The following is a 12504-nucleotide window of genomic DNA, read 5'->3' as shown; positions in this document are numbered from 1 at the left end:
TCTGTGTCTCACTCCTGACATAAGGGTACAGCAAAATAAACTGGGGAACAACATCCCTGAGTAACAATATTGAAGGAGGCAACAAGTCAGCAGCGGACACTGTAAATAAGAGTCCACCTAACCTAAGTAAAAGGGTCTTTTTTTTTTTTTTTTTTTTTTTTTTTTTTGAGATAGGGTTTTGCTCTGTGACCCAGGCTGGAGTGCAGTGGCAGGATTATAGCTCACTGCAGCCTTGACCTCCTGGGTCTAAGCAATCCTCCCACCTCAGCCTCCTGAGTAGCTGGGACCACAGGCATGTGCCACCATGCTGGGCTAATTTTTTTTTATTTTTGTAGAGATGGGGTCTCCCTATTTGCCCAGGCTAGGAGTCCTTTCCTGTTCTAACATGGCTCACGAGAATTCTGCGATGGTATTGAGAGACAAGTCCCAGGCAGGAATTGCATTACTTAACCTTACTTTGTTCTCTGGGACTATATTTCCTTCAGGTATGTTACAAATTGCAGCAACAGAGCATTTTGACTGTCTTGTTGAAGGTAGATTAGGATCTTTGCATCTCATATTCTAGCCTCATATTTATCAAGAAATATAGGTACCTTATTTTGACACGACATGTAGGTAGAAACAGGCAATGAAATACTATGCAACCATTAAAAATAATATGTAAAATATTTAATGACATGAGGAAAATGATACACTGCAAAATAAAATTGATTATTAAACTATAAATGATGATTACATTTTTTTAAATTTTATAATTCTATATACATAAAAATAGGGAAAAGATATAAAGCAGAATAACTCTGCCATTAAAATTATGTGTACAGAAAAAATAACACAGGAGAACAACTTGTAATGTTAAATGAAAAATGGTAGAAATAATATCATATGATTCATGACTGAACAAAATGTGATTTTGACTTTGTTGAATTTGGACAGAGAAGAAACTGGAAGGGAGAACATGAGAAATTGGCAGTGGTTTTCCCTTAGTGCTGGAATTATGAATGAGTTTGGTGAGATATTTTTCTTTATACTCTTCTGTCCTTTTTAAATGCACATGTAATTTATTTATGATAATATAAATACTTCTTAAATGTCTGTAACTTTTCAAAAGTGATGCTTCAGGATAAATAAACTGCTAGGCATTTTAAGAATTTACATAACTCTAATATACTGGAGGGAAGGGATGAATCTGAAAGGCTACCATCGGTAAGAGGAATAAAACTTGTTCTGTGTCCTCCAGAAGTCTGGACAGTGATCAGCAGGTAATAGACATAGAGGAACTGATTTCAACTTTTGAAAAAAAGAGTTTTCCACTAATTAACACTGTCCCACAGTGGAATAGGTTCCCTCAAGATGTTGAGTGCTGAAAGTGATCTAGCAGAGGCTAGAGGGCTTCTTGCCTGGGAGCAGGGGAGGGCTGGGGGAGAAAGACAAGAGGACAGTGGGGTAGGTGACCTCTAGCATCATTTTCGCTGCTAACATTCTATCTGTGCATTCATTTGCTCATTCACACAGCTTCCAAGCTGGCCCCCAGTGATCCTTGCCAGTGTGTATTCATGTCCTTGTGCAATTCCCTCCCAGGTTGAACAAGATGATCCAAATAATCAATAGGATACTGCGGAAAAGATGGTGTATGACTTCAGTCATAAAGACTTGGTAGCTTCTGCCTTGCTCTCTCTTGAGTTGCTCACTCTGGAGTAAGCCAGCTCTTGTGTCATGAGGACACTCAAGCAGCCTGTGGAGAGGCCCGTGAGGAGAGGAACTGAGGACTGCCAATACCTGTGAGTGATTCACCTTAGAAATAGACCTCCAGCCCAGACAAGCCTTCAAATGACCACACCCCCTGACATCTTGTCTCTAAGTTCAGAGAGACCCTAGCAGAATGACCAGGTAGGCCTTACCTGAACTCCGGACCCACAAAGACTGTGTGGGATTCAGTCACTAAAATTGGGGGTAATTTTTTTATACATTTTTACCTGAAATGTAAACAGGTAAAATCTGTTATGATTTGTTCCATAACAGAGTTAATATTCAGTGATCCAGTCATTTCAGCTGAACTATCGACAGGTTTTTCTTAATAAGGCAAAATCCCCAGCTGTTACAGATGCGTAACAGTAGCCTCTCCACTTAAGTAGTACAGTTTAACGCGCCACCATTCGATGTCTTAACATGTTCCAAGTAGAACAGTGTCATCTGGGCTTTAAGGTGATGTATCTTGGTTTTTTTCTGATAGAAAAAGAATAATGTGCTTTTTATTCTCCTACAGATTTGGTGTCTGTGAATAGCTGTAGCTCTAACTGTGACATTTACCATACATTTCTTAGCTTCCACCCATCAATTTGCTGAGAAAAAAAGGTATGCTACAAATTGCAGCAATAGAGCATTTTAAAAAGGTAATTTTCAGCATTTTAGCACCTAAAAGGGAAACTTTTGTCTGCTTAAACAGGCCAAAAGCAAAGACAAAGATTGCATGTTGTTCTCACAGATAAATCATCTCTTTGATGATAAAAATATTTTTAACGCGTGAAACTTATGAGATATTCTGGGTAAGCCTGATTATCAAAGAATATCACAAATAGCTTTGGAGATTGTGTATTGTCTGTCACTGAGTCAAAGAGATCTGTGGGATTGTGAGGATTCTTGGGTGGAGGGGTAACTAATCCTGCATGTCCCTGTGTGAAGACTCCAGTAAGTACTCGCACAACGTACATGTGCTTTCTCCCATTGCTGTCCGGCTTGGAGTAGGTGTCGTTGGCAGAATAACTGGCATCTACAGCAAAATAGGTTCCTTTTCCATAGCATACAGCTGGAAAGAGAAAGACAAAAACCTTCCTAAGAATATAAAATTACACAATATGTAGAACCATGCCCAATCTGACAAAATTGTTTTCTAAATGCAGTTCTAGCCAGGTGTGTTGGCTCATGCCTGTAATCCCAACACTTTAGGAGGCTGAGGCAGGAGGATTGCTTAAGGCCAGGAGTTCGAGACCAGCATGGCTAACATTATGAGATCACTTCTCTATAAAAATAAAACAAAATTATTAGCCAGGCATAGTGGTGTATGCCTGTAATCCCAGCTACTCAGGGGACTGAGGTGGGGACATCATTTGAGCTCAAGAGATCAAGGCTGCAGTGAGCCATGATCTTGCCACTGCACTCCAGTTTGGGTGACAGAATGAGACTGTCTAAAAAGAAAAAAAAGCCTCCCCCCAAAAAAAACCTGCACATTAAAATTACTTTTCTTCATTTCTAAAATTTGCTCAATCTTCCCTCAGAAGGTTGCCAGTCTCCTTTATAGTGAAACACAGCGAGCTCTATTCTGACAGTGATAATACAGCTGCCAACCATGGTTCCACACTGCTTGGGTATGAAAAGTCTGAAACTATCGTTTGCCTCGTTCTGATCAGCCAGATTACTCACTTCCTTACCATTCTTCCCAGCATAACTTCGATTAAAGCCATGCTGATTGACATATGTCACTGAGTCTGCATCTGTCCCATGGAAGAGGAGTTTCTCATTATTCGTATCGTCATTCTTGATATCCATTTGCCTTTTCTTTACCTGGTAGCTCTGCCAGAGAAATGCATTCTGTATCCTCTCAATCTGCAAGTGACAAAAGACAAAATATTTCAGAAATGACCTTGGGGCTCAGTGTATTGCACTTGTTGTGGATTTAAAACAAGCAATATGAAAAAGAAGGAAGAGGAAGACGAGTTGGTGAAGGAAAAGGAGAAGAGAATACAAGTAGACAGCACATTCAGAGAGTAGGCAGTTTTCTGCCTTTAGAGAAAGATGGGCTAAAAGTATCTATTAGTATCTATGCTTTGTAATAGTGCTTGTTAGTATATATTTTAAATAACATAATTTATAGTTTATATCAAAATGATTACCAATATATATTCCCTGGAATTCCTGGAGATTCACTGACATTCAAACACCTACTCAAAAATGTGTAGTTATTCAATAGCCATGTCCTTAACTCCTTCTCATCTTCCAACTCATTCCATGTGGCTTCTCCTCATAACAGTTCTTTCTGTTAATGCTCCAATTATGGTCACAAATCACCTTATAATTGCCTAATCTTATGACTATTTTTTTCTAGACCTCTGAATAGCATTTCAAACCATGAACCATCCCCTCCTTAAAACTCTGTTCTTCTTTCACTTCTTTTCAAAATATCACTCTCTACTGGCTCTCCTTCCTCCTAGGAAACGGAGTTAACATCCATTCAGCCATCACCTACTGAACATCTCTATGAATCAAGCTTGTGTTGGATCTCTGCCTTCATGAAACAGTCAGTCTAATGGCACAGGGGCAGGGGCAAGGCAAGAAAACTAACCACTACCCCACAGAGTGATAAGGGATGGTCAGGAGAACACACCTGGAGCTATGAAGTTATAAGAACGGGCTCCAGATAACCTGTGTCTGGGAAAGGAGGAGGAAATCTGAAAGGACGATGTTCTGGAAACAGAGGAAGAAGAGAGGTTCAAGAAGAATGGAGTGGGTACCTGGGCAGCTGTTGAGGAGAATCCAAGCCATAAAAGGTAGGAAAGATGTTCTGCTGAAAGTAGCGGAGGCCTCCGGGAGAGAAATGAAGGTTTGCAATGGGGAATGTGTGAGGGGGTGACTGGAGGAAGCAATGAAGGATTCCAGGCAGCCTGGAGGGTCCAGCTGAGGCTGGGGATCATGAATTAGTAAGGATTTCATCTAGGAGCAGCAGGAGAGAAGGTAGGTTATGGAATTAATCCAAAGTTGGGGGTTTTCAAAAGAAGTATGAGCCAAGAAAGTTGCAGATACTGGGTAAACACAGTTGAAATGAGGTTCTTGCACATCTTGTACAGTCATCCTTCAATCTCCATGAAGGATTGGTTCCAGGACCGCTGCAGATACCAAAATCTGAGGATGCTCAAGTCCCTGATATAAAATGACATAGTACTGTATTTGTATTAATATATAATCTACACAATCCTTCCATATACTTTCAATCATCTCTAGATTTCTTATATTGCTTCATACAATGTATTAACAAATGCTATGTAAATAGTTGTTACATTGTTTAGGGAATAATGACAAGAAGAAAAAGTCTGAAAAAAAAAAGAAAAAGTCTGTACACATTCCATACACTCAATCATCATAGGCCTCACCACACTTTCCATCCGAGGTTGGTTGAAATCATGGATGCAGAACCCATGGATTCAGAGGTCTAGGACTGTACTTCCAACAGCTTTTAACACGACGAGGCATCTCCTCCTTTAAATTCTGTCCTTTCTGTAGGATGTCTCTATCTCCTGGTTCCCCTTTCTCAGGAATTAAGCTCATTCATTCAATCAAGTTTACTCAATACATATTGTGTCCTACTATGTGCTAGACAGCTTCCTAGGTACTGCGAATGAAGAAATGAACAAGATGCAACTCCTACCTTAAGCAGCTCACTGTCTAGTCAGGAAGCCAGGCATGTGAAAGGTTATCAAAGTACCTTATAAGTGCTGTAATGTAAGTGCATAGTTACAAAGTACCCACTTTATAAGTGCTCCAAGAGGTAAGTACACAGTTCTATGGAAGCACCAACAAGATTTTAAATTACTAGGATGCCACACCCTGTTCTGATACACATGGTATGATAATGACCTCCTATAGTTTACTGACTAATGTTTTTACGCAGCATAGAGGGAATTGTGATAATCTTCTAAACATACATTCTGCCTCATCAGCAACTTCTGGTTTGAGTGGGATTGGCCCTACTTATAGTTCTAGGATGGCGTCTAATTGAGTTAAACTGATCGGGATTTCAATTTGGATCACACATTGATGGCATTTGATAGCTCAGGCCCAAGCCAACCCGAACAGGGTATTCCCTAGACACGGAGATAGTTGCAGTGGTTGGGCTTCTTGTCCAGTAACTGCAGGACAGGACAGAGTTGTCTTCTATGGGTTGTGAATGAGAAAGCAGAGATCCTCTAATGGCTGCCAGCAGCCATCCAACAACCACAAAGAGAGTCCAGCCTTAACACAAAGCTGACACTGAGGACAGCAAAGCTGGAGCAACTGGATCCAGGACACCATCAAGCTGCTGGATCAGACTTCTCCAAAGCCCATCCTACTTCGGGACTTTCCATTAATTTCCGACACAGTTCTCCTTGCTTAATCAGTTTGAGTGAGTTGGTTTGTGACTTGCAGCTGAAAGCATCCTAACATACACATGTGACTTGGAATCTCCTTCATTACTGCTAATGAGTAAACCGTGAGATTTGAGGTCTGTGGAGCTTGAGTAAGCCTAATTCCAGTTAAAATAAACATAGTAAGGTACAAAGGAAGGAAAGGTGTCATTTAAAAAGAGATAGCTTTTATGTTAATTCATCAACATTTTTAAATAGTAAATTTTAACAGTATTACCTTCTCTATTGTGTAGGAAGAACAAGTTTGGGTGAACTTGTCCTTTATGGTATTATATTCTGGTTGTCCTGGGTCTAGCTGGACCATGCGAAACAGCTGATGATTCATGTCAGTCCAGTGTTCAGGAAGATTATCTGGAAAGTCAGCATTTGGTCAAAATACAACATTCATTTCCAAAGACCTCTGAAAATCAGGGCACCGCCTATGTTCTTGTCTCTCGCCATCCAAACCTGGTCTTTAAACTAGAAGTTACACATTTCACAGTTGCTTCTTCTATTATCCTCAGTTGAGTAAACCCAGATGAAGTGAACGGTCTGACATCAATATGACACACAATATATTCATTAATGCTCTAGCTAAAATATTTAGATAAACTTAGATCCACTGTAGCTTGACGTTGTAATTTTCCCAGAGAGTTCTATGGAATTAATTTTGTAAGAAACTAATATGTAAACATGAATGTTAATTTCTAGGTGCTTTTGCTTTTATCAGTATTATTTAATGTAGTTCTCTTCTGTTGTTTTGAAAATGATTACCCTGCTAAAGATATTTAAAGTACATTGTTCTGTACCCCATCTTATACACCAAGCAGAGAAAGCAGCATGTAAAGAAAATAGCAGATGTGCTAAGAGAATGCTTTCCCATAAGGTGATCATGCCCGGGTTTCCTTTGCTTTTCAATGGCTTCCTGGAACTTCTAAAACACCAAGGCTAGACATCAACTTGCTAAGATAGCAGGACCAGTGTGAACATGGACACCCTGCATTAGAGACACACCACCATAGGTAAAAACCAAAGGATTTCTTCCTTACAAACAAAGCCACAATTTACTCCTTTTTAGTGAAAGATATACCCAGCCTGAGAGAGGGATCCAGGGCACTGTCTTCCTGTTGAGCAAGTCCATCCGGGGTAAGTTCTCGTGACACAGGGAGGCATCTAACCCTAATCAGTAAGCTCTTTTCAAACTCTATTTTTAAAGTCATTCTGGCAGTTTCCCACCAATAAGATGTATGGTTTCTGAAAGCTACATTCCTTCCGTTCCCCCACTGTCCATCTCCTTCAGGATCTTTCTGCCTAATCATTTCTAACCCAAGGCCTTACAGTCCTTTTGGATCTGCTGCTTCCTTTCCCCCGAATACAGCAGGCAAGCCTGGGAAGTACGGAGGTGAAGGTTTTTTGGGGGCCCTCTATTCCTTTCATGCCCTGAGGTCGGAGAGCAGGAAGCTATCAAGACTTAGAATCAGAAGACCAGATCAGCCTCAGCCTGTGACCAGCCATATGACATTGAACACATATAACACCACTTCTGGGTGAGTTTTTATTTTCTCATCTGTGTAATGGGAATTGTAAGATAGATCCCATGAGCTCTATCTACCACCTCACAGGATTGTTGCAAAGTTAAAATATAGTAAGGAGTCTGAAAGTGCTTTAGGGAATGCCAAGTCCTTTGTAAACATAGGGTTATTATTCTTAAAAACCAATTAAGCTTGATTTTTTTACATCCCAGAGGTATTTGCATATTATTATTAATTATTATTATTATTTTGAGATAGAGTCTCACTCTGTTATCCAGTCTTGAGTGCAGTGGCACAATCATGGATCACTGCAGCCTTGACCTCCTAGGCTCAGGCAATCCTCCTGCCTCAGCCTCTCTAGTAGGTGCGACTACAGGCACATGCCTCGCTATTTTTTTTTTTTTTTTTTTTGTAGAGATGAGGTTCTGCCATGTTGCCCAGGCTGGTCCCACTCCTGGGCTGAAGCAATCCTCCTGCCTTGGCCTTCTGAAGTGTTGGGATTACAGGCATGAGCCACAGTGCCCAGCTGGTATTTGTATATTAACAGGGAATAAAGCATAAAGCCAAAGGTATTTTCTTGGAGGAGAAACATTTAAATCATACCCTTAAGCCACACCAACCTACTCTGTCTTCTATGTACAAAAGATGACTTTGGCTAGACAATTTAGAGGAGAGAAAACAGAGTCCCAGGAATACTCACCCAGCATCACATGGAAGGTCATTACCAAAGTAAGGAGCACTGTTGACTTGCAGCCCAGGGCTTCACAGAAATATCATGATAACTACCCTTTTAAAAGTGTTTCCATGTGCTAGGCATTTTCCTGAGCCCTCTTCCCATACAGCTCTTTGAAAAGATTAGTGTTTTTTAAAACAGGGGTCCCCAAATCCCAGGCCAGAGATTAGCACTGGTCTGTAACCTGTTAGGAAGCAGGCTGCACGCAGGAGGTGAGCCACAGGCAAGAGAGCAAAGTTTCATCTGTGTTTATAGCTGCTCCCTGTCATTCACATTACCGCCGTCTTCTGTCAGATCAGCGGCAGCGTTAGATTCTCATAGGAGCTCAAACCCTGTTGTGAACGGTGCATGCAAGGGATCTAGATTGTGCACTCCTAGTGAGAATCTAATGCCTGATGATCTGTCACTGTCTCCCATCATCCCTAGATGGGACTGTCCAGTTGTAGGAAAACAAGCTCAGGGCTCCCACTGATTCTACATTGTGGTAAGTTTTATAATTATTTCATCATACATTACAATGTAATAATAATAAAAATAAAGTGGACAATAAATGTAACGCACTTGGATCATCCTGAAACCATCCCCCTTCATAATCCAGTCCGTGGAAAACTTGTCTTACGTGAAACTGGTCCCTGGGGCCAAAAAGTTTGGGGACCACTGTTTTAAAAGATAAGCTCTACTTTCAAATTCCTGGTGGTTCAGGATAAATGCCCTCAGCTGTGGGGATGGGATTAAAAACCAAGATCCCAACCGAGCACGTTGGCTCATGCCTGTAATGTCAGCACATTGGGAGGCCGACAGGTGGATCACTTGAGGTCGGTAGTTCGAGACCAGCCTGGCCAACATGGTGAAACCCCATCTTTACTAAAATGCCTGTAATCCCAGCTACTCAGGAGGCTGAGGCAAGAGAATTGTTTGAACCTGGGAGGCAGAGGTTGCAGTGAGCCAAGATTATACCACTGCACTCCAGCCTGGGCAACATAGTGAGATTCAGTCTCAAAAACAAACGAACAAACAAACCAGATCCCTGGCTCTGCCCCCAGTCTTTCTCTCCTCACTGTTTATTCTCATGGATAAGCCAATCACACTTAAGGGCTTCAATCCCACCTACTCACATGACTTCCCAAATCTATATTTCTAGTATCTGATATACAGTTGGTGCTCAATAAATAACCTCTGGACTCAATAAATAGCTTTAACATACATTTGAAAAGTAATTGTGTATCATCTGCACAAATGAATCTCAAAGCTATCCTCTTTAAGTTCTTTTTGAAAAAGGGCTATATGTTAAATCCTTACTAAAATTCCAGTTTATCTGAGCCAACAAACTTCCTTTTTTTTAAAATTTATTTATTATTATTATACTTTAAGTTGTAGGGTACATGTGCATAACGTGCAGGTTTGTTACATATGTATACTTGTGCCATGTTGGTGTGCTGCACCCATCAACTCGTCATTTACATCAGGTATAACTCCCAATGCAATCCCTCCCCCCTCCCCCCTCCCCATGATAGGCCCCGGTGTGTGATGTTCCCCTTCCCGAGTCCAAGTGATCTCATTGTTCAGTTCCCACCTATGAGTGAGAACATGCGGTGTTTGGTTTTCTGTTCTTGTGATAGTTTGCTAAGAATGATGGTTTCCAGCTGCATCCATGTCCCTACAAAGGACACAAACTCATCCTTTTTTATGGCTGCATAGTATTCCATGGTGTATATGTGCCACATTTTCTTAATCCAATCTGTCACTGATGGACATTTGGGTTGATTCCAAGTCTTTGCTATTGTGAATAGTGCTGCAATAAACATACGTGTGCATGTGTCTTTATAGCAGCATAATTTATAATCCTTTGGGTATATACCCAGTAATGGGATGGCTGGGTCATATGGTACATCTAGTTCTAGATCCTTGAGGAATCGCCATACTGCTTTCCATAATGGTTGAACTAGTTTACAATCCCACCAACAGTGTAAAAGTGTTCCTATTTCTCCACATCCTCTCCAGCACCTGTTGTTTCCTGACTTTTGAATGATCGCCATTCTAACTGGTGTGAGATGGTATCTCATTGTGGTTTTGATTTGCATTTCTCTGATGGCCAGTGATGATGAGCATTTTTTCATGTGTCTGTTGGCTGTATGAATGTCTTCTTTTGAGAAATGTCTGTTCATATCCTTTGCCCACTTTTTGATGGGGTTGTTTGTTTTTTTCTCATAAATTTGTTTGAGTTCTTTGTAGGTTCTGGATATTAGCCCTTTGTCAGATGAGTAGATTGCAAAATTTTTCTCCCATTCTGTAGGTTGCCTGTTCACTCTGATGGTAGTTTCTTTTGCTGTGCAGAAGCTCTTTAGTTTAATGAGATCCCATTTGTCAATTTTGGCTTTTGCTGCTGTTGCTTTTGGTGTTTTAGACGTGAAGTCTTTGCCCATGCCTATGTCCTGAATGGTACTACCTAGGTTTTCCTCTAGGATTTTTATGGTATTAGGTCTAACATTTAAGTCTCTAATCCATCTTGAATTAATTTTCGTATAAGGAGTAAGGAAAGGATCCAGTTTCAGCTTTCTACTTATGGCTAGCCATAAGTAAAAAATTCGGTATTGATGGAACGTACCTCAAAATAATAAGAGCTATTTATGACAAACCCACAGCCAATATCATACTGAATGGGCAAAAACTGGAAAAATTCCCTTTGAAAACTGGCACAAGACAGGGATGCCCTCTCTCACCACTCCTATTCAACATAGTGTTGGAAGTTCTGGCTAGGGCAATCAGGCAAGAGAAAGAAATCAAGGGGATTCAGGTAGGAAAAGAAGAAGTCAAATTGTCCCTGTTTGCAGATGACATGATTGTATATTTAGAAAACCCCATTGTCTCAGCCCAAAATCTCCTTAAGCTGATCAGCAACTTCAGCAAAGTCTCAGGATACAAAATTAATGTGCAAAAATCACAAGCATTCTTATACACCAGTAACAGACAAACAGAGAGCCAAATCAGGAATGAACTTCCATTCACAATTGCTTCAAAGAGAATAAAATACCTAGGAATCCAACTTACAAGGGATGTAAAGGACCTCTTCAAGGAGAACTACAAACCACTGCTCAGTGAAATCAAAGAGGACACAAACAAATGGAAGAACATACCATGCTCATGGATAGGAAGAATCAATATCGTGAAAATGGCCATACTGCCCAAGGTAATTTATAGATTCAATGCCATCCCCATCAAGCTACCAATGAGCTTCTTCACAGAATTGGAAAAAACTGCTTTAAAGTTCATATGGAACCAAAAAAGAGCCCGCATCTCCAAGACAATCCTAAGTCAAAAGAACAAAGCTGGAGGCATCACGCTACCTGACTTCAAACTATACTACAAGGCTACAGTAACCAAAACAGCATGGTACTGGTACCAAAACAGAGATATAGACCAATGGAACAGAACAGAGTCCTCAGAAATAATACCACACATCTACAGCCATCTGATCTTTGACAAACCTGAGAGAAACAAGAAATGGGGAAAGGATTCCCTATTTAATAAATGGTGCTGGGAAAACAAACTTCCTGTTATCTGATATTTCATCTGTATTATTCCTTTTCTCTAACAACAAAGATGACGTAATGCAGTTTTATTGTGGTTTGTTTTTGCCTCGGGTGCCAGAAGTTCAGGTTGAAATCAGTCTTTCACTGCATTGACAACCCTGCTGTCTCAGAGGGTCAGTTGTCTGCTCATTTTAGTCAGTTTTTTGTTTGCTTCTCTCTTCAACTTCACTGTTTTGTTTTTTAAATTTGTAAGTCTGTTTAAAATCTTGATGAAAGCAAAGAGTGATGAACCAGTTAAACTTTATCTTTTACTTTACTGATAATGACTTATTTACTGTTCTTAAATTTAAATAAAAATTTTCATCTACAAGGACCAAAGGGAAAAAGTGTTAGTTTATATATCCCTAGATACTGTAGTAGGTACATACTATTTTTAAATGCCCAGTATCCTTTTCTCATCTTCTGGTAAAAGCTTTCTGAATTTCCTCTGGGGAACAGCTATTCCCCATTGCTTCGAATGGTGACCCCGTCTAGCTGAAGTGTGGAGTATGTGA

At 40.4% G+C, this 12504-nt stretch overlaps 1 protein-coding gene across 1 annotated transcript in view; it reads right to left on the bottom strand.

The window, feature by feature from the left end:
• Positions 1–311: 311 nt before the first annotated feature.
• Positions 312–12504, bottom strand: part of PARP15 (poly(ADP-ribose) polymerase family member 15) — a 57522-nt gene continuing 45329 nt past the window's right edge. The window contains 3 exon segments of the mRNA XM_007985600.3: positions 312–2806; positions 3429–3603; positions 6394–6527. Coding sequence (XP_007983791.2) covers positions 2517–2806; positions 3429–3603; positions 6394–6527 — 599 coding nt within the window. The 3' untranslated portion in view covers positions 312–2516.

The sequence above is a fragment of the Chlorocebus sabaeus genome, chromosome 22 (assembly GCF_047675955.1).
Source record: "Chlorocebus sabaeus isolate Y175 chromosome 22, mChlSab1.0.hap1, whole genome shotgun sequence".
NCBI classification, from domain to species: domain Eukaryota; kingdom Metazoa; phylum Chordata; class Mammalia; order Primates; family Cercopithecidae; genus Chlorocebus; species Chlorocebus sabaeus.
Note: the sequence above shows the minus strand (reverse complement) of the source record. Positions and strands in the feature narration are given on the sequence as shown.